At 37.2% G+C, this 23,041-nt stretch overlaps 1 protein-coding gene across 2 annotated transcripts; it reads right to left on the bottom strand.

Moving 5' to 3' along the window:
• Positions 1–202: 202 nt before the first annotated feature.
• smu1a (SMU1 DNA replication regulator and spliceosomal factor a) lies at positions 203–6,050 on the bottom strand. Of its 2 annotated transcripts, XM_008420868.2 has the most exons (12): positions 5,943–6,049; positions 4,913–5,123; positions 4,562–4,714; positions 4,099–4,209; positions 3,889–4,017; positions 3,659–3,778; positions 3,253–3,369; positions 2,922–3,049; positions 2,650–2,776; positions 1,964–2,131; positions 1,726–1,878; positions 203–838 (listed from the first exon to the last, which is right to left on the bottom strand). In XM_008420868.2, the coding sequence occupies exons 1-12, from the start codon at positions 5,966–5,968 to the stop codon at positions 740–742; spliced, it is 1,542 nt and encodes a 513-aa protein (XP_008419090.1). In that variant the 5' UTR covers positions 5,969–6,049; the 3' UTR covers positions 203–739. The 2 variants fall into 2 exon arrangements, with proteins under 2 accessions (XP_008419090.1, XP_008419089.1); XM_008420867.2 differs by having other exon boundaries at positions 3,889–4,209; positions 5,943–6,050.
• Positions 6,051–23,041: the final 16,991 nt, after the last annotated feature.

Genomic DNA, 23,041 nt, shown 5'->3' with positions numbered 1-23,041 from the left:
AATTCCACCAGGCCTCTGCTTCATGAAAAATGGCTGAATGTAGGGTCCTTTTTTTCCTCCCACAAACACTGGCTAAGAAAGTTGAGACATGTCTCAACAACTTAAAGCTTAAAATAATAAAAAACAAAAACACAATTTGTTTGTTAAATACCTTACAACTCTTTCAGGTCTGTTTGATTATACACCAAAAATAATTGCACTGTTCAGCTCAGAGGGCTTTAATGGCACAGACAGAAAAATATTACATGACATTTATACTTTCAGTAGATCTTCCAGTTTTCAAGTGATTTGCCAGAAATTTTCTAAATTTAGATGAAAACATTCACATTTCTCTGCACTGAGCAAGTCTTCTTACTGTCATCTTTGGAGTTCTGTTTTGAACAAATGGAAAAATTTAAGGGATCAAAAGCTTATTTTATTTTAAAATGAGGAGTTCCTGTCCAGCTGTTACAAAACATTTCTCTTTCTAATAAAGTACTTTAGTCCCACAGGCTGCATTAAAATGCCATAAGCTGCTAGATTTTAATGATAAAAAAAATAAAAAAAAACAAAAAAACTGTACACTTTTTCTTAAATGAACTACCTTTCTATTTATTCTGAGTGTAAAAGACTGATGGTTCTCCTGTACATCAAAGTCCATTTGATCCTGGGAAGGATTCAGAGTGAAAAAACAACAAAAAACAAACAAAAAGGATGAAAAAAAAAGAGAGAGAGTCCAGGCTCCTCTCCTGAGGATGCTTCAGGGTCTCCAGAGTTTCAGCAGGCCATCCTCGCTGTAAGTGGCGATCAGGTTCTGGTGGGGGTGATGGGCGATGCCAATCACATCTTTCTCGTGAACCTGAAGAAGAAAGCAGCAGAATCAGCCACCTGGAGTAGAACTTCACTGTTGTGCTAAAGGTAAAACTCAGTTTTCATTTCAACTTAGTAGTTGAAATGAAAACACAGATTATGGTTGGTTTCTTTTCAGATCCGAGTGTGCACTCTCCTTCCTAGAAAATCGTTCTTATTTTGCAGTTCTAGTGTTAAAGGTTCATCACTAAATTAAAAAGTTTACTGGTCTTTGAGTGGGTGAACTTGCATTATTAAGCCATTGTCAACATATTACTTGAAAATAGATGTAAAACAACATTATTGTTTATCGCTATAATTACTGAGACAATTTATCATCCAGCAAAATTTGTTACTGTGAGAGGTTCAGTAGCAGCTGAGCCAAGACAACTTCATTCATATATAAACCCAGAAAGTTGTTTGAGAGAAAAACTGTTGCTTTTCAGTCAGTGTTGCAGAACAAAATAAAGTATCAACGTGGTAGATATAAAAAAAAAAAAAGCTACAGCAAATACCTGCACATTTAATGTTCTGATCAAAGCATTATAGCAGCTTCAGTAAAATATAGATTTTAAAAACAGAGCATGGATGTCAGGGTTTCTGCACACATTTAACTATATTATTAAAGCTACTTTAAAAAATAAAAGTAGAACAGCAAAGCAAGTGGGGGAATTTGTTTAAAGGCAATCAAAGAACAATAAGCTTAATTTAGAAAATCATTGATCAAGATACAACCTTGATTATTAATCAGTTTGTGTTTGCATCCTGCAGGTTTACGTTCTCACCATCAGTACCTATGTGGAGATTTGCCTGACAGATGCTGCACCACAAGTGGTGCAGGGGGTGTGCTGTGATATTTTTGGACTCTTTGATCTGTGTTTGCGTGCAGCATCGTACCGTCAGTGTTCTCTCCAGTTTGCCTGTGACGGTGCTGAAGCAGTAGAGCACAAAGTCTTCACCTACGCAGTAGATCCATTCGCCGCGGGGCGACAGCGTGCAGCACACAAAGTCACCGCCTTCCCTTTTACCGGAGCTGAAACTCCTCACAATCTGTGTTCAGACAAGAAAAGCAAAGATGCTCACATGAAAATAACATATAAAAGCTTAAAAATATCTACTTAAAACTTAAACTTACCTGTCCCTGCATGTTCATGATGACCACTGTATTGGAGCGGTTACACACTACGAAATGCTCAGGGTTCTTGGGCAGCAGGAGGACATTGTTGACGGTGATGTCTGTGCCAGCTGACGTACCAAGAGGCTTAAAAGTGCTGCTGCACTCTGTGGTTTTCACATTCCACACCTGAAAAGAAAACACAAGGAAAGAAGTCGATAGGCTGCAACCGGACTGGATGATTCATGTTAGGATCCCAATAAGTTAAAGAGAAAGTCTGCCATACTTTTTCAGACTCAAGTTCTCTTTCATGTACCATTTGTTGAAGGAAAAAAATGGACTGTAGGTAAGGATTAATAAATTAATTGTGGTGACTAAATAGACAAATTAATGGAGGGATAGACACATGGATAGGGAGACAAAATAATAGGTGGATGGAAAACTAAAAGGAGGAGTAAAGTAATGAATGGTTTGCTAGAGTGTCTAACAAATGTATAGCTGAATAGTTGAACACACATATTTGGATGAGCATCTTTTGAATAAAAAAAAACATGATAAAAAGGTGATTTAATGGAGCAGAAAACTGATCTGAAAATCTGGATGTACATAAATTCTCCCCATAATTATACAGACCTGGAAAAACAATTTAAATCACTCTCTTTTCTTTTCTATAGTTAGTAAAATCTAAACTCTTTTCAATATCTTACTTTGACTGTTCCATCTGAGGAAGCACTGATGATGTGATGGCCGTCTGGGGTAAATGTAGCTTCGTTGACAAACGAGGCGTGACCACGGAACTCCTTCAGTGATTTACCTGATTTCAGTCCATGGATTCTTGTGCAAAACAAAACAAAAAAACAAAAAAAGAAGAATTGAGCATGCGTGTTCAGCAAAGACTACAAAGCTACTTAAGCTTTAAAAAGCTGCACTTACAAAAGTGTTCAGCGTGAAAGAGAGAAGTTAATTTAGATGAGTTTACCTGATGGTCTGATCGAAGGAGGCGCTGAGCAGCTGGCTGGTGTCTTTACAGAAACTCACACAAGTTACTCCTTTGCTGTGGGCGCGCTCGAATCTCCTCAGACACTGACCACTCTGAATCTTCCACACCTACATGCAAGTATGCAAAGTATTTAAAGATGATTCAAGGCAGAGAGAACAAATACTGCTCCATCATTCTGTTTTTATGCTTTTTTTTTACAAAATAAATGTATTTTACAACAATAGGGAATGAAATAAGAATGTAGAGTGAAAACAGTAAGAGTTAATCTGTGTTTTAAAAACATCAAAATACAACAGAAACAAAAAGTGACCTTGATTTTTCCATCCTGGGCTCCAGTTGCTAACATCTCAGTGTCTCGACTGAAGCACATACACAGCACAGCATCATCCATCATCATGAAGTTATCTTGAGCCTGATATTTCAGATCCTGGAAAACAGGCAAATTAAGTCTTGGCAAATAAATACACAAATTCACTGCAAAAGCACAAAATCTTATCAAGTATTTTCTGTCTAGTTTCTAAGACTTGTAATGATGTTACAAGTAACTTTTCAGCAAGATATAGGAGCTTGTTTTATGTAAGTATTCGTTTCACTGGCAGATTATTTCACTCATAACTAGTACTTGCACTAGAAGTGAGACCAAAAACAGTAAGATTTTGTGTTTTTAAGTGTATACATTTTGTTTATTCAAATCCTAATTCTGAAGATTATTATACCTTCCTGATTTTTCCAGTGGTGAAGTTCCACACTTCAATGAATCCGTCCACAGACCCAGTGACCAGGTACTGACCATCAGGGGAGAATCTAGAACACTCCACGTGAGATTTCTGTCCAAACTGCAGAGAGACAAAACGACTTACACCCAGCTCGGCTAAATGAGCAGCTTGGATTAAAGAGGGGCCAATATAACCCCCTCTGCAGGTCATATTTCTGACAGTGTGGGTACCTTTATGTGCCTGCTCAGCTGAGTGGGGAAGCGCTCCTCCTCCACGTCTTTCACAGCTGCTTTACCTCTGAACAAGTCGATGGTCATACCAGGCGGCAGGAGACCTTGATGCTGCTGCCACTTCAGAGACTGAAGAAGGAAATTTAAGAGTTGTGAAATGTCAGCAACTTGTGTATATAATGCAGGTTTAAAGGTTTTAAGGTTACTAACCTGTCCCAGTAGAGCCATGAGACGGGAGGGCGGCACCACGCTGACCTCTCCTGCCAGGGCCTGAGCGATGGCTGCGCGCCGCTTCTCTTTACTGCTGCCATCTGGGTAAGCCTGTACAGAAACGCATCCAGGTAAGTTATAAAGGGAAAACGCTGCAAAATTCCACATTGTGCATTAGTTCTTCAGTCAATTTTTAAAGTGCACATATAAAAGCTTAAAAAACACATGTGACAAACTAGAGCTGGGCAATAAATAATTAATATATATCACAATCAATATCAGCAGAAAATGCATCCAACATAATGTTCAATGATTTTACTGAACTCCAATCCAGAAGCAGAGACCTGACTCGAGTAGGAAAACTAAAATCTCCCCCAGATCAGTAAATAGGATTTAACTAGGCCACTAAACTACTACCGTAAGGATAAAACAGTGCTGCATCTGCTGCACATGTTGCACTCACCTCTCTGGGATCGAAGTAGGAGCGAGCCAGCAGGTTCTCCAGGTGGATGTATCTCTCTGGCTGCGTCTGTTTGAGCATGATCATGGGATCGGTCTGTCTGAGGAGAGAACGAGCAGCACCGAGCTCTCTCAGCTCAATAAGCTCCAGGACAACCTGGTCAGGAAAAGGATACTCAGGTTAATAATAAGCTAATTTTATAAACACATCTAATATAATAAATGAATTATAACTTGAAGCTAGTCTGCAATAGGTCAAAATGAGCTAGAATAACTATTTAAAAACAATATAGTTCTGAAAATGTTGATGGGTAGTAGGATTTAATGTAGCAAAAATAACAGATCCAAGACTCACCTGTTCATAAAGATCTATCAAGGTTTTATCTGGTAGCTTGAGGGACTGGATGGCTTGCAGGACGGTATCCCAGTGACCACTGTTGATGTCCGCCACAAAGCTTTCTATGCTGTCCACTGTGTTTAGAGACACTGTTGTCTCCTCCTGCAACGTGGCCAAGGTTCGGTGCAGATTATTTTCCTTCAAGTACTGCATAATCAGACGCACCACGCTGGGAAGACAGAAATTATACTGGTGATACAGCTAATATAAATACTGAATGTAATAGTTAACCACAATCTGTGCTGTCGCTGTTTTTCATGTTAAAAATATAATATTTTACATGATTTTGTTTTGTCAACATTTCTTTTTTTAGTTAAGCCACTTTTTGACATGCAACTTGTTTGGATATTTAGGTAGCATGCCCAATATTACTAATCTATAAAATCTATGCCGTCAACTCGTATTCTTCATTTAATGGGTTCATAAAATCACCAAATACTAAAAATAAGGCTTTATTAACAAACCTCCTTCGTTAAAACGTCTCCAGAAGGGAGACGTTTCAGGTCCTTACAAATTTATATTTAACAGAATTATGAAGGAACTACGGAGTGCATCAAATTACAAAACAGTATGTCTACATATTTAGGCAAAATAATACATGTTGCGTGATAATGTCTTAATTTGCCCAAGTTTGACAGTTATAGCTGAATGAGCGAAATGCTAACTGATGCTAACTTTAGCTTCATTTAGCCTTTTTAAATTGGATGCGTGTGGGGTAGTATAACTATGAAACAAGTGAGCAGTTTAAAGCCCATTCCTGCACTACAATTAACAAAACATTCTACTTAGGCAAGCTGATGAGCAGGATATACGTTTAAAGTGCTTGAAATAGTTAGCGTGCTAGCTTTGGGTGCTAACGTCGGTCGGTGTTCTGCAGCTCAGGATGAGAGAGGCCTCTCCTTAAATATAAATATTTAATAGTCAGATATTATTCTGCGAGTTTTTATCAAACACATAGAAGTTAACTGTTGTTTCAAAGACTACTTACTCTGCAGATTCCACTTCAATAGACATGGTTATTTATTTCGATGAAGCAGCCACAACACACTCCTACCGCATGAAAAAGCACGAAGAAGAAATACGGAAGTTATGGAAGGAACTGTGGCTCTTCAAAATAAAACCTACAAGCATCGTCGTATTTTTTTAGGCGTCAAAAAAAAAAAAAGATAAAATATATTTTTAATAAACCTTAGGCTGGGATCAATCGAGTGCCAAAAGAGAAATAGAATAATACTTATGTTATAAAAATACATATATCGTTGTTGTATGCAATAGGTATGCATCAAATAAACAAATTAATTAAATAAGTAAACAAAAATATGTTCATAATTGTTTAAATGTGGTAATCATTACATAGATGAAAATAGAAATAAACGGAACTAAATTAATTAAGTACTTGCATGTAAAATTAATTATCACTTTCACATTTTTTAGATAAAATATCCATCAATTGGTGACGTTAATCTTGGAATACATTACACTTTATTTTGAAACCGGTTTTTTTTTCAATCGTCGTCCTATTCGATTATTTGCACCCCATAGATCAATATGCATCCCTTACTTGAAAGTCATGTTTATTTTGTCTTTCCCATTTGAAGAGTAGATAAGAGAGGCAGGCCTCTATGTCAGATCATGTCAGTATAAAATGGAATATATAAATTTATAATAGTGTCAACAATCACTGTGTCACTCAATAAATCTGAAATTAGTTTCCATCTTTCTAAAATGTTCAGTGTGAGATTATACTATTGAAATAAAAGTTGAATTTACAGTATTCTCAGCCTTTAATATAGACATTTAACAGAGTGCTAATATTTATGGAGCAATTTGATATTTTTTTCACTGTCTTTCTGGTAGCCTTCTAAATAACATTAAAACAATTTGATGTATCTATTAAAATTACAGTAGCATATCTTCTATAAGCATACAATTAATTATGTAGCAGCACATTAAAAGTCCTTCCAATTACTCCTGACTCACGTTTACTCAGATCATGAACAAGGTTATTAAGCCAGCTGTTATTAATAGACTGTACATAAAACATGTTTCCTTTAACCTAGAGTTGCTGTAGTTTTAGCATGTGTAGCTGTTGGCTTTTTCTTTTATAAAGCACTTGTTTATTTCTCTGCATGATCAACAGGGGCTGCTGTCTGCACAGTTATGACACAGAGGCCCTCTTGACTCCTTTTTCTCTGCCAGTGAAGGTCTTTCAAGGTTATGATGATGCACCACTTCAATCTGCAGGGTTTGATTGTTTTGGGCAATCATGACATAATCCTGCTGTGAGCCCCATCCACATTCGATGTGAATTTGGCAACAAGAACACAGCAGAGCCCGCCTGGTTGTATTTGTCTTTGCAGATGGAGAAATATATTGGAAAGTGATGAGGAGCAACAGAGAGGATGGGGAGGGGAGGAGCAATGAGGAGCAGCAAAGTACCATAACACCCCAGTGCCTCAGAATACATTAACATGAAGGCAGAAAAAAATCCATCAATGTATTTTCTGCCCTATTCTCTCATGACAAAGCAGGAGCTGTTTAGAGAATGCTTTCCAATGAGGTAGCTGCCACCGCGCTGGAAGACTGACAGCAGAACAAACGGCTGTAATTTAATCACTTCATCCTTTGTGGGGGAAAAACAAAAGATGATTCTAAATTTATGGCATTGCCAGTTTTTGACTACAATACAATAAGATCTTTGCAACATATTTGGATAGCATAAGCAGCACAATGAGGAAATGTTCTCACCTGACAGTTAAATTCATGAGTAAAACTGTTTATAAATACATATTATGTGGTCTGAGGTGCTGCTGAGTTGACCGTGCGGAAACTTCCTCAACAACAAATCAAAGTGCAGCAGCTTCTTTGAAAGATGAACAGATGAATGAATCAATCGATGGCGGCGCTGCAGGGCCGGGCAGCAGGAGAGATGGATGAACCTGAGGAAGAAGAGAAGGGAATAAAATACATCAACACAAGGTTGGATCTGTTTATAGGTTGTTCTCACAATGCATGGGAAAAAAATAGCTTTTATGGATTTAACTAGAGATGTGCCGATCAGGTTTTTTCCTGCTGATACCGATACCGATCACCGATACCGATCACATAATTTTATTCTTTTTTTTTTAAAATCATAAACACTACCGGTTATATTATGTGGAAAAAGGAACCATGAATTCACCTTAATTTAGACAAAAACTTGTTTTTAATAACTTTTTCCAAGAAGAAAACTAAACAAAACAGACATTCTGCAAATTGTACTGCTTTGGTAATACTATCTTTAACAGACTGAAAACATATGGAGGCTCTGAAGAGGCTAAATAATACAAAGAGCCAAAATAAAACCTCTCAACATTGCCAGAAAAATTAAAGTATAAAACTTAACATTCAAAGGCAAATACAGGATCCATTACAATAAACAATCCTTATTACTGCATGAAAACTTCCTGATAGTATGGCGGCTAGCTGATTACTGCTAGTTCTGAGTGGCTGTTTCTGACTGAGCGGAGTAATTATGCAGAGCAGGGAGGAAATCGATTATTTTTTAGAGATTATCTGTCTCATGTTAGGACAGCGAAAGTTTTAATACGTCTGTAAAATGTATTTTTTTAGGTTAGATGCTGCAGCTTTAAGCAGAGGTTCGGTGTGAGAGTCACTACCAGGTGGAGCAGAAGCGGCACTCCGTCTGTGAAATATTACTACCTGTAGCGCGTAGCAGCGATTCAACAGCGAGAGCAGAACCAGCGTCYTACATCGCAGCTYGAAGACTTAAATAATTTTGCAGGTTATTTGTTTAGCTTTCTGACCGTCATGCTAATCCGGGTGAGTGTTTGTAGCTGTGCGCTGCTTTACCTGCTATCTGATCCTCCGTATGCCTCGACGTAGCCAAACTCCGTCAAGTATGGCATTGTTTTTATGTTATTAGCTTCTTGTGTTGATGCATTTTGACCTGCTTCAATTTTCCACCTCAACACGCAAACTTCCCCATTCATTCAGTGCGTTATAGATCCACAACGCTTAGGATTTGTTGCTGCGCGTTTGCGCAGTGTTCAGGAAAGAGGAGACCAGCTGCACAGGCAGGCTGAGAAATGAGATGCAGGTGATCAGTATCGGCAACAAGAGACCGTGATCGGCGATCTCCGATCATACAATTTTTCACGGAAATTGGCCGATTATGATCGGTGGCCGATCGGTCTGCACACCTCTAGATTTAACAGATAGTCCTGATTATCAAGGTGAGATAATCAAATCATCTTGCAAATGTACATCCAATCTCAGCTTCATTAACTTTTTCCATATATTTTTATGTATTTTATGACTTGTTAAAAACAGATTTATGATTTTTCAAAATAAACTGGCAGATACTAAGAAAAATGAAAACAAACCCACATGGGAAATCTTACTCCAAATCATGAATGAGTTTCAACAGAATTTATTATAATGGAGAAAACAGATAAGCACATTTTGCTCATAACAGTAAATCTTTGAAGCTTCTTGTCAGATAAAGAGGGGATTACAAGTACAATACTGCTGAAGGAAGAGGATTTGGACATGAATAAGTTGGAACAGGGACGAATATTTGCATGGATATAGTTATTTCATTTGAGCCTTTAATAATTGCTAGAAGCAGCAAGAGAAAAACAAAATTTAATAACAAAAGTAGGATAAAGGATTAAAATGTGCCAGATTTTTGATCCAGAATGTTGATTGATGATTGTGTAATGTAATACTGAGGCAAATAACAAGAATATTACAAGTCATGATTTAGACGGTGTTTCCTCCCACAGTCCAAAAACATGACTGTTAGGTTAATTGGCCTCTCCAAATTGCCCCTAGGTGTGAGTGTGTGTGTGTGCATGGTTGTGTGTCCTGTGTGTCTCTGTGTTGCCCTGCGACAGACTGGCGACCTGTCCAGGGTGTACCCCGCCTCTCGCCCGAAACGTTGGCTGGAGATGGGCACCAGCAMCCCTCCCGACCCCACTGAGGGAAAAAGGGTGCAAGAAAATGGATGGATGGATGGATGGATGGATGGATGGATGGATGGATTTAGACGGTTGAAATACAGATGGAGCAGTAAATCAAAAACTTTCCGTTTAGCACTTTCTTTGCGGCATCACCATGTCTTATTCCATCCACTGGAGAACAAAACACCAAGAGATTTGAATTTCTGTTTGAGGCAGAGACTGATTTCTCAGACAGCTCACCTTTTCCAAGCCAGTAAACTTCTGTAAACCATTTGTTTGAACTCACCAACACAACAAAAGGTTACCAAATCAGACTCCCTCCTCTTCATGATTACATCTTGAATTATGATGAAGAGTACCAATAGAAAAGTCAAGCCTTCCCTGGATTTAAGTTTGACTTCAGCTGAGAACTGTAAACATAGCTCTTGTTTGAGACTATTATTTCAGAATTTACAAGATGATTGTACAAATATTTTGTATCTCTTGGTTTGTGTCAGGTTGACTTTTCCTGTTTCTGAAGAACTTGACTATCTTCCACTTATCCAGCTTTCTGCATTTTTTAAACACATCCTCTACAAGAGGGGAATTCAAATCCCGTTCTTGAGGGCTGGTGGTGCAGGACTCTGAACTTTACATACTGAAGATGGGATTCAGCTTTTTGATCTAAGCCTCAAGACTGGACCTTCAGGCTTTTCATCTACAATATATTGTTAAGTACGAGGTCTGACCAAAGTTTATTGAAAAGAAATTTTAAAAACTACTGAAAAAATAGCTACTGTCGAATGTTTAAAAGAAAGCCAACCTTGTTCAAATTCCAAATTCAAGGAAATTCTGGACAGTTCAAAAGAAGCATAATGCTACACACCAGATTAAAGCCTTCAGTCGGTTTTTACATCAAAGTTGACATTTTTGATCTAAGTTAAAAGTGCATCACATTATAAATAATAAATTCTTACTGTCTCCATGAATCCTAGCTCCTTCCTTTCATTTTACTAATAAAATGTGAGCTTCATGTGATCTTTATCTTAATAAAAGTGAAAAATGAAGTCTTTATTGTTTAAACAAGCAATTTCACAGGAATGTATCTCAAGAAAAAAGTTTTAAACAACTCAGATTTAATTATGTTATGTCAGATAAAGTTAGAAACAAATATCCTTCTGTAATAATAAAACTGGAGGTACATTTCATTGACATGCTCAGAAACTCGTCCGTAACATTTGTTTACATTATTGCATTTTGTTTTGTTGTGGTTCAGTGAAGTTTGAATTAATTTTATTGGCTTTTGCAAAAACATGTTTTTTTCCTAAGGCCTTTTCCAGATGGAAAGGCTTCACAGAACTCATTATAAAGAATAAAATATGTAACCCACACTTTTTGTTTTTGTGCCACAGAAGGTCTAAGAGATAAAAAGCCCATATTCAAGCTGCAGGAGGAAGATGTAAAAACAACGAAATCATAACTTGAGCTGCAGATTGAAAATCTGATTGGCTGGGCTTGAAGGCAAACATATACACCCTCTCTCATGATTTATTTATATTTCCATCATGATTCTGTAATGTGAACTTGTACAGTGCATGCAAGGAAAATTTTTATGTCTTTTCACTACTGCAGAAACCCACTGAAATCTGAATGAAAAATGTATGCTTCTAATAACAAAGAATTGCTGCTTTGTATTGTTTTGTTTGTGTCTTTTTGAGAGCTTTCCTCTTGAGTGCACCTGGAGGATACAAAGAGCATGAGTCCATTGATTTGTTGCTAAGAAGCTTCTTGTAGCTACGTGCTAATGGCTGATTTCTGCTCCAGTCAGTCAGCCCTTGAGTCACAAGTGGCAGGTTGTAGAGGCGATCAGGCAGTTAGTGTACGAAAGACGTAGAACTATAAACATAGAGCTGGTGGAGGGCCGAGTTGTAAATCTTGATTTTCCCACAGGGAGTTCTTTACCGAGGCTTAAGCATCTCTCATAATGACATTAAATGATTCCCAGTGGATCTATGGCGAAGCCAAAATTAAACTCTGAGACAGGAATAGTTCAACTTTATGCTCAAAAATCCAAATCTGATTTGTAGATTAGACAAAGACTGCAACTCTATATAACTATATACAAGGGACACAATTTGAGAAATGTACCATAAAATAAATAAGGCTAATTCTACTGCTAGGATCTGTTTTAGGTGCTGATTTGTCTATTTTTATAACAAAGTTTGGTTATTTTTGATAAGTTAGTGTATAAAGCTATTTAAGATCCTGTCAAATGCTTTTTATCATTTTTATGCAGATGATTTAGTGATTTACTGCTATTCTTCATCACTTGTACAGGCAATTCAGTACTTGCAGTCTGCTTTTACTATAGTTCAAGCCCGCTTACAAACTCTGAAGTTGGTTTTGAATGTGGATAAGACAAAGGCAATGGTTTTTTCACACTCTAGGAAACTATCAGAGATCCCTCTATTGCTGTAAGGACACAAATGGAGTTTGTCAGTAATTATAAATATCTTGGCTTTATTTTAGATAAAGAGCTCTCTTTTAAAAATCACATAGCAAATTTGCTACGAACACTGAAAATGAAGATTGGGTTTTATTACAGAAATGAATCTTGTTTTTCTCTTAAAGCTAGAAATAAACTGGTAGCTGCAACATTCCTGCCAATCCTGGATTATGGAGATGTTTTATATATGAATGCTTCGACCAAATGCCTTCAATCATTAAATACTGTTTATCATTGTGCTTTAAGGTTTGTAACCGGTAGCAAACGTTTCACACATCATTGTGAACTGTATGCAAAAGCTGAATGGCCTCCTTTAAGCGTACGGAGAAACAGTCACCTGATGATCCTGATTTATAAATCTCTACTCGGTTTGGCTGCAGCATATTTAAACTCTTTTTTACAAAGATCTGTTAATTCCCATTCTTTACGTTCCAACAACATTTTCCTTTTGCATATTCCTCGTTGCCGAACTGAAAAAGGAAAACAAGCTTTCAGTGTGATGCTCCTTCAGCCTGGAATCAGCTCCAGTCTGAACTCAGATTTGATTTCACTGGACTCATTTCGAGCCATTCTTAAAAACAGGCAACGAGATTATTTTAAACAGTGTCACTGTTTTTAAATTGTTTTATACTTGTGTAAATGTATTAATCAATTTTGTTTTGTAACCAGGTTGCTGTGTACTGCAGACTTCTGTCCAGGTCCCCTTTGAAAATGAGATCTGGATCTCAACGGGGTTTACCTGGTTAAATAAAGGAAATTTTAAAAAATCCATCCATCCATCCATTTTCTTCTGCTTATCCGGGGTCGGGTCGCGGGGGCAGCAGCTTCAGAAGGGAGGCCCAGACTTCCCTCTCCTCAGCCACTTCTTCCAGCTCCTCCAGGAACCCCAAGGCGTTCCCAGGCCAGCCGAGAGACATAGTCCCTCCAGCATGTCCTGGGTCTTCCCCGAGGCCTCCTCCCGGTGGGACGTGCCCAGAACACCTCACCAGGGAAGCGTCCAGGAGGCATCCTGACCAGATGCCCGAGCCTCAACTGGCTCCTCTCGACGTGGAGGAGCAGCGGCTCTACTCTGAGTCCCTCCCGGATGACTGAGCTTCTCACCCTATCTCTAAGGGAGAGCCCAGCCACCCTGCGGGGGAAACCCATTTCGGCCGCTTGTACCCGTGATCTCGTTCTTTCGGTCATGACCCAAAGCTCATGACCATAGATGAGGGTGGGAACGTAGATCGACCGGTAAATCGAGAGCTTCGCTTTTTGGCTCAGCTCTCTCTTCACCACGACGGACCGGTACAGCGCCCGCTTCACGGCAGACGCTGCCCCAATCCGCCTGTCGATCTCCCGCTCCCTTCTTCCCTCATTCGTGAACAAGATCCCCAGATACTTAAACTCCTCCACTAGAGGCAGGAAGACCCCCCTGACCCGGAGAAGGCACTCTACCCTTTTCCGGCTGAAATGAATAAAAAAATAAAAAATAGGACTACTGATTATTTTCAGTTAATGTTTTAAAGGTTAACTGCTTTTGACCCATTTGTTTATTATCATGATGTCTCTGACAGTGTTTGAAATGTTAATATTTGGGGGGGAATTGGTTCTGCCATTGGTATAATTTTGACTGTATGTAAATATTTTATCTTCATTTATTATTATAATTTGTTTATTTCTACCATTAATATTTTACAATTTAAATCAAGTTCATTGTTTTTGCCTGTTTATTCGAGACAAGCTGACATAACTAATCTAAAGTATGTGTTCTCCACAATGTAAGGGAAATATGTATGACTGAAATTTAGGAGCAGCAAAAATAATTCCTTAATATTGATGAAAAATTATTAGTTCCTCTGGCAGTTTATCTAACTTATAACACTGGGAAAATGCTTTGCTATAAGGGAAACAATCTGTCATTTGAGTTTTTTAAAATCAATATTAAAGGGATTATTTACTTTAAACAAACTCCAATATCTTGCTGAGAAATTACTTGTTAGTTTTGTCTTATTTCAAGTGTATCAAGACATTTGCAGCAGAAACTCGACCAAAAATACTTGACAATATTTTGTGTTTTTTACAGTGTACACGTCATCTAAATCCTCTGAAGCAAAGCCAGAAAAAAAGCAACCCTGCATCTCAGGAATTCATTGGAATGAAGGCGAACAAACCCACACAAAGACTCTTAGCAGGGTTTTTTCATCCCACATGAAGCTCGCATTGAGGCGAGATAAATTGTAGGTCATCAAGGTGATAAAGCATGGAGCTTGAAATGGGATTGTGGCTGTAAGGCAGAGTACCAAGCAGCTCACATGTGAACTGATATATGTCGGTGCAGAGCAGTCTGGATAAGAGAGATACGCAGCAGCAGGGCTCGTCTCCACCAGTGACAATGTAAACAGAAGCAAGCCACTCACTGAGTGAATGCTGCTGCCTCTGCTCAGCTGAATAGCTGCAGCGTCTGCTGTCTGTTGAATGGCTACAGAGGAAAAGCCGCTGACACAAGTGGATAGTTCTGAGAGGGCTAAGCTTTCTCTTTTAACTGACAGGCCTATCTTGTTCCACCTTTTACTCGTTCCAGTATCTGCTCTCATGTAAATCTACAACCCGGGGCCTTTTGTTTGTCAGCTCATTTAACCACCCACTGCAGAGCTTCATGGAGGTTTCAGAAACATACAGGGCATTTGTGCAACCAATAAAGCAATTCAAAAGAGGGTTTGGAGTTTACTTTTTTTAGGTTTTGGGTCACAATGCTCACTTGAATTGTTCAGTTACATCAAATCAAATTGCAGAGAGGAAAATGAACAGAGAAGCTTTTTGAAAAGTAGAGTTGCATTGCAAAAACAGGACATTTCATCTTGGTCTAGTTTCTTGTGCAAATGTCAGTAGACTAGAAATAAGACAAAACTAACTTACAAATAACTTCTCAGTAACCTGCAGGAGGTTGGTTTAAGTCAATAATTCCTTATTTCACTAATGAGACATTTTTCCCATCATGTTATAAGTGAAATAATCTGCTAGGGGGAATGATACTTTTTTCATGAATATTAAGGAATGATTGGCTTAAAACAAGCTCATATATGTTGCTGAAAGGTAACTTGTATGTTAGTTTTGTCTTATTTTAAGTACACTAAGATATTTTCACTAGAAATCGGAACAAAACTAGTTGGCAAGATTTTCTGTTTTTGCAGTGTGGGACTCAGAAAAGCTTTAATTTTATTTGGATGTCTCAACGAATTATAATTACTTGGATAAAATATTGAAAGTCATTTTGTAAATTAAACATTACAGGCGCAGGAAAAGATAATGCAAAGAAACATTTTGTATTTCAGGAGATTCTATTGTTTTTGACCCAGTAGAGAAAGATGAATTACCAGTGAGTTAGAAAACATAATGTTGAGTATTTACTAATTCAGATGTTTGGTTTAATTTTTTTTATGATGTTTAAATATTTTAACTCCATTCATCCACAAGGCAACACAGAGACACACAGGACAATATAAAAAAATTTTCCAAAAAAAGTGAAACAAAAAAACTCAAACTTTTCACGTTTTTATTCTATATTTGTTTTAAAGCCATTCTTCATTTTTCTTCAGAACTGTGCACTACTTTGTATTTAACTATTACATGAAAGCTTTATTAAAAACTGCACAGTCTGTCATTGTAACAAGTGAAAATTTGGAAAAGTTCAGAGGTGAATATTTTTATACTGAGAATTATAAATTAATTAGTTTTTGTAACTTATTCAACTAATTGGTCCTCATTCTGCTGAGTCATGAGGGTCTAGAGATAATAGACACATTAATCTTTTGCATATTTTTAATTAAATGTATCCTGTTCAAAGACACAATCTTATGAGATTAATTTGCTTCAGAAGTTTTTTTTTTTTTTAAATTCATGTTAATTGTGTTAAACACAAACTGCGCAACATTATCATGGTGAGAAGCAAATATGCATATAAAACTAATGGAAAAAACAAAGGTGGAATAATTATTTTCAAGACATACAGCGATTTTTGGGAAGAAAAAAAAAACAATTTCAACTGCAGCAATCCAGTCCACCTACTGTATTTCATGGATGAATTCATTCTTCTTGTTTTCTTCCAAATAAATCGCATGGGTGTTGCTGACGAGCATTTTTATACTACATACATTAAAAAATCGTGTGAAGTGTAAAGCCAGACAGGATTAGGACCGCTCCTTAGAGGCCCACAATTAACGTCCATTTGTTTTCAGAAACCCATTCATCAGAGCTCACAGTGGGCAAATCCAGCAGGTTGAAATGAGGTTATTATGCTAAATGCAGAAAACAAAGAGAGGCTATTTACTGGTAATTAACATGGTAATTTCTTAGCAACTCCAACTATTTGCACAACGGAAAAGATGCAGATTCCCTGCCTACATTTTCCTTATTGCTTCATTTATAAACTGACCTGACCTTTTAGCATAACAGTCATCACCCTTGTCCTGGGGACTTATTGATGGGCCTATGCAGACAAGTTAACGAGTAAATATTTCTTCTTTCAGTTCCTGCAGAGCAGAACGCCATTCAGAGGAAAAAAGACACATTCAGGTTGAACTTTCCTGTTTTTTTATAAGGATTACCTTCATATTGCACAACCTCCATCATGACAACACAGCATGAAGAGCAGAGGGACTCAAATTATTGTGAAAGGTTTTCTAGGAGAAAGAATATAATGATGGAATCCAAAAGATGTATTTTCAAACGTACAGAAACTGTACGAAACGTTTTAATCTTGAGTGATTAATCCTATTCCATATGGGATACTTTCCTGCAAAACTAATGTGTTAAGGTCTGCCACAGTGATGTTAGTAAGCTGTGATGTAGAAAACTGGGTTCAATGGTTGTTCTTAAAATTTTAGATCAGGATGAAAATCTCAAACTTTTTCATTAGAGCAGCTGCAGAAATAAAAAAATAAATCTGAAATGTCTTGCTGCTCTGCGCCCTTCAGTTTAAAATGGTACAAATGGGCCTGTGAGTCAAACTAAATAATAATAATAATAATAATAATAATAATAATAATAATAATAATAATAATTGTTACGGCCAGTGGCCTTGTGTATGTTTTCTTTTCCTTTTTTTTGTACCATCAGCAGCTTCTAATCAAGTTGACTCCACTTGGAAGTGGATGCAGCCCTGCCTTCCAGTGCCACTCCCTGAGGCCTACAGCGATTGGCTCATCAATTACCAGCTACACCAATCCCTGAAGAGGCCTCCCCTTTAAAAACCAAGGATTTCCTGGGAGAAGGCGCAGCTGATTCTTTGCTTGGACAGCTTGCCACTTTGGGTGTTTGTTTGTTTTGTTTAGTTGATTGCTGTCAACTGACTTTGTGAACTTTGATAGCCCTGATCGCTTTTGTTAGTTTTTGCCAGCTCTTACTAGCTCTTGTCCCTGTGAGGGATCTCTGAATCTCTGTTAGAGATTTGTAGTTTGTTTTTGTTTAATCTGTATGGAAAGTCCATTTTTGTTTGGTTAAGATATTTGGTTTACAACCCTGATTGTTTTGTGGATTTTCTTATTTAGTACATTTTTTTTTTGTAAGTCCCTAACTTTTGATGTTAATTTTTACCTTTTTATTTTTTGTCAAAACCGTAATAAACTCCCAAATTGTAAAACCTTACCACCTAGGTTTCTTTAATGTTGCTTCCCTTTCCCCTGGCCGAGCCGGGTCGTAACATAATAATAATAAGAATAAGAATAAGAATAAGAATAATAAATACACAGTTGCTGCGATTGTTATAAGTAACACATTTCACATTTTCTGGCCAAATCACTACAGCTACTAGTTGTGTTTTTCTTTCTCTTCTACATCAACGTTTTCTCGTTTGAAGAAAAACACAAAAACCTAAATCCTTCAACTTTTTATATAGGTTTACTTCAGTTTAAAATGCAGGAAAGACATGTTGCCTGATTCTCCTCCGTATAAAAACAAAAGTAGAAATAGAGGTTGATTTTTATCAGGCTGCTGGTGAAAAGTAACTTCAAGGTGAAAGAGAAACAGCAGTGAAAAGATAGAAAACAGAGTTGATCAGGGACATGACGAGATAGAAAAAGGGAGAAAAGGAAAACATTAATGAGAGTGTGGAGGACAGGGGTAATCAAGGACAGGAGGAAGTGGAAGGACACGCAGAGATAGAATACTATTTAAATGACTGCAACCTTTTAAGATAAAAAAAAAAACACTTATCGGAACAGGAAACTGCTTCAAAAGTGTAAATGGGACAGACATGAAAGGAATGTAGCACACATTTTAGAATGACATTGTAAAATAGCCTTATATTTGATATTTTAGTAGATTTTTTATTTACCCTGCCAAGACTTTATGATAATAAACTGAGACTAAAACCAAAGTACCCAGTTTGATAAATAAAATGTAAAAGGTTGCTTTTTTGTTGCTATGTAATTTCAAAGATCCTCAGCATAAACCTCACAAAATCTCTTGCAATACATATGTTTCTAGATCTACTCGTTGTTGTAAATCATTTTAATTAAGGGGTAACAGATTAAAGGAGGCTGAATACAAACATAAGTAGCAAAACTCAACAACTATAAAACTAAACCCATTAGTAGGATGTCCAAATTATCACTTCCTGTGACCCCCATTTAGGGTGACATATACACACACATGTTGTGTCATTGACACATTGTGGGTATCAACATGGCCTGTTAGCAGAACTGCACTTTAGGTGTTTATTATTATTTTGATTATTTTGGGGGAAAAAAGTAAAAGCCATTTATCAATTTTATTCTACTTTAAAAGTACTTTATGGTAGTCTATCACATCAAATCCGGTCAAAAATCTTTGTGATGAACTAGATTCAAAGCTATCATCAGCAGAAAAAGCTACTAAATTAGCTTGCTATGAATCTGATGCATTAAAAGAGAAGGATTTAGAGGTTAGCTGACACAAAACCAATAATTCATTGGAGAAAGCCTGAGAAGGACTGGCATGTGCTAGTCTACAGCCAGACGGCATGTGAGAAAAGACCTTCCCTTTCTTCCGCAGGGAGAAATGGAAAATCAACACCTTTAGAAGAGAGGAGCTGAGAGGAGGAGTGACAGTACCTCCTCTGCTTCAGGCAGCTTCCTGGGCACCAGAACTGCTGACTGCCCAATGCTGGGGAGCTGATAAGTCTGTAACATGCAGCAAACCCCTTGCACACTGTAGAGAGACAGTGCTGGTTTCTGCAGTGGTTTCAAAACTAATAGGACAAGACATATGTATGTTTGTGTGGGTTTGAAAATAACAACCCGTATATGCTGTCATGGTATTTTAGGAATCTGTCACAAACTGACTAGTTAGCAGTTTTAAAAGGTGGACGAGTCAGAAACCAAGAGGTTCTCATGGTGTGTGTGAGGAACTACAGACACACACACGCACACACACATGCACACGCGCACGAGCACACACACACACACACACACACACACAMACACACACACACACACGCACGCAAACACACACACACACACACACACACACACTTTGGATGTGAACTTTAACGTGCAGAACAACCTTTTCACCAGTCGCTATAAAGTCAGTTCAGTTTAATTAAATAGCACAAATTCAGACTAAAACGCTTGACAGTGCCATTTATATAGATAAATATGCTCCCAATTACATGCGTTCCAAATCAATCCTAGTTTTAAAATAAGTTTAACTTTTTATTCCAATTATTAAACGTTTTCTATGAACTGAATGGTTTTCTACTGTGTAAAAACTAAAGTAAACTATTTATTTGTAGATGTACCTCCTTTCTTTTTTTTTTAAAAAAAGAAGTCACAGTTTTGCTCTTTCTGCTTCACAATATGAACAAACTCTAAGGTCAATGTTAGTGCATTGCTTCACACATTACACTTATTTTGCCTGACATTTAACCAAAATATCTTTAACATACGTCTTTTTTTACATTATTGATGCCGTTAGACTTCTACACGTCAGGGTTTTTCATTCCTGAACTGACATCTTTATTCAGGTCTGGAGTCAGTTTATTTACCTCAGAAATCAATTATTCATGGCTACTATCTTTTCTTTTTTTAAGAGAAGGCTGACAAATTATATTTTTCTTTTTCTCTGTAATTTGATCAAGCTTTGTCACAGTTTCGCAAGTCCACAGCAGGGTTTGTCCTAATGAAACCAATATCTGCTGAGGGTTGACATGGCAGCCTCACTAAAGAGATGACACTTTGAATAAGAGAGCTTGGGATGCTGGTGTTATTTATCCACACTGCTGTTAGATTTAGCTTTTTCATCAATCCTTTGCAGTTCCCTGTTGCATGACAGTTTGTGTTGACAGTCATTAATGTTTGTACAGTCCAGGACAAATGACTTTATTTTAGATCTTGATCGATTGTTGGTGAAGATCATTTGAGTTTCTGCTGTGTTTTATGATGTTTAATATTGCGAAAGATGCAGCTCTATTTGAACACTGAGGAAGTTCATTTAAATTCAGTTCTTTTCAGGATGCCAGCCCAAACACAATGTAAAACTCTTAAAATAACAAAAAATAAGACATCTCAACCTCTATTGAAACTCATGCTAACTGTGCTAAATACATGACTTTTGGAAAGCAACACTTTTTTACACATTTTGTTGTGGCATTATGTCCTTTTATGTTCTGTTACATTGGGACTATTGATTAATCAATGACTGTTAATCATTGATGAAATCAGGTTTGATAGATTCTAGACAGGAATGAGTGCAAGGACTCTGCATCTTATTAAGATGTTCTGTGCTTTTCTGCCACACAATAACAAATATTTTGTTAAAATTATCCAATGCACATTTTATTAAAAACCTGCCAAATGTTGCCAAAAGCAGCCCAAATTTTAACAACCCATTCAAACTTTTTTTTTTCCAAGAGCAATGTGTTTAAAAGAATCTCAGTTGTGTGGAAACCCACCCAATCAAAACACGGCTTCCTTTACCATTATGGCTATCAAGTGACAAGCATACAGGTTGAGTTGGAGCAAATCTACTTAGACCTGAAACAGGGAGGGACTAAAATTCATAAATTATTTCCAGTATCTGCTTGCTTAGTTAAAAGAATAGAGAACTACAGGGGTCTTTAAAAATCGTCAGTTTTTTTTTTTTAGATCCACAAATTAGGGAGGAGTTTCTTTATTTTCTCCTTCAATTTGGACAAAGCCACATATCCTGTACAAAACACAAATCTGAAACTTTCCCAGTTTATCTTAAAGAGTAATTAGTTAATATTTTAAGACTTAGAAAGCGTTTGAATATGCTCATGTGAAAGTTATTCCTTGAACTAACTCAAATACATAGACGCCTCAAAAGACAGATGTTGAAATGACACAGGATGCGAGTAAACCCTGTCTTTTAGATAAATCTCATCATCTGGGTTCTTTTATAGATGACCAAACTCATTCCCGTTAAGGCAGCAGTCCTGCTGCTGGGTAGCAAAAACACGACAAACAAAATATGAATGACTCAGGGGGAATTTCAGATTCAGCGTGATATTAAAGGTCATCTTATTTTTTTCAGATTATTTCTCTCTGTCCTCTTATTATTGCTGGAAGGCAAGGAATCTTTACTCCTTATTTTCCTGCAAGTTTACTCTCAGACACATCAATCTCCTGTCCTGAGAATGTTACGGTTGGATGTACATGAATTACCTCGCCCTCAGTAGTGAAATAAAATTACTTTGAGTGAAAACAGGAAACCTCTCACAGCCCTGAAGAGCAATCAGTCCTGGCTGCACTGCTTAGTTCACAACCTCAGCTCCATTAAAGCAAATGAAACGCTCCTAATATCCATCTTGTTGAAAGGTTCCTCGTGATGGAAGCATACATTTCACTCTACACTTCATCCCAAAGAGTCATTAAGACTTAAAGTAGTCCCTCAAATAAAAATCAATGGGATTTTCAAAGTTGTAGTTCATGGTAAATTATGGAAAAGCTAATGGTGTTCATCTTTACACCCGAGCAAAAAGAAAATTCCCACAAATCAATATTAGACTTGTTTCAGAGAGTGAAATAAAAAATATAAATTTTGGATTCATTTTAGCCTTCATATTTAACTAAAATTATTTCCTTTTCAGTGGGATCAAGTCTCTATTAGAGAAAAATCTATAAGATTTATTCTAGTGTGAAGGTTTTATTTTGAGAACAGACTCAGAGAGCAGAAAGGTCAAAGGTTGAAAGCATAAAAACGGTTAACTTTGTTTGAAAGTGGCAACGTAACCTCACAGCCAACATAGCAACTAGCAGACAACAATGTGCACAAAACTTTCTTGATATTCCTTTAAATAAGAGACACAATTAAAATCACATGTGAATAAGTTTTTTCCACACAATAGGTCATTAAAAAGACGTCGTGCACATCATCCTCCACCCACTTCCTGTTGTCTTCGTCTTTTCTGCTAGTTGTAACATCCAGTTGTCACATGTGATGTGAAAAAAGTGTTTCCAATGCAGTCTTATCAAATACACCAATTTTAATACAGCTGAAAACCACTACACATCATAGCATAAATTATTACTCACACATTACTACTCTCTGTTATTATTGCAATGAATATTGTGCTGATTAGAAAGTCCATACACTATTTCAGCTAAATTTGCTACACAAATCAACAGCAAATTTTTTATGTAAAAAAACTCTGAAATGTAA

The sequence above is a fragment of the Poecilia reticulata genome, linkage group LG10 (genome assembly GCF_000633615.1).
Source record: "Poecilia reticulata strain Guanapo linkage group LG10, Guppy_female_1.0+MT, whole genome shotgun sequence".
Classification (NCBI taxonomy): Eukaryota; Metazoa; Chordata; class Actinopteri; order Cyprinodontiformes; family Poeciliidae; genus Poecilia; species Poecilia reticulata.
The sequence above is the reverse complement of the archived record's forward strand: the minus strand, read 5'-3'. Positions and strand labels throughout refer to the sequence as shown.

What these genes read in the sequence shown, in the direction of transcription:
- smu1a (XM_008420867.2), bottom strand. Translation starts at nt 5,968, where the DNA reads ATGTCTATTGAAGTGGAATCTGCAGA. An exon ending in CCTACTTCGATCCCAGAGAG is followed by an intron (nt 4,210 to 4,561) that starts GTGAGTGCAACA and finishes GTTTCTGTACAG; the next exon opens with GCTTACCCAGATGGCAGCAG. An exon ending in AGCTGAGCAGGCACATAAAG is followed by an intron (nt 3,779 to 3,888) that starts GTACCCACACTG and finishes GTCTCTCTGCAG; the next exon opens with TTTGGACAGAAATCTCACGT.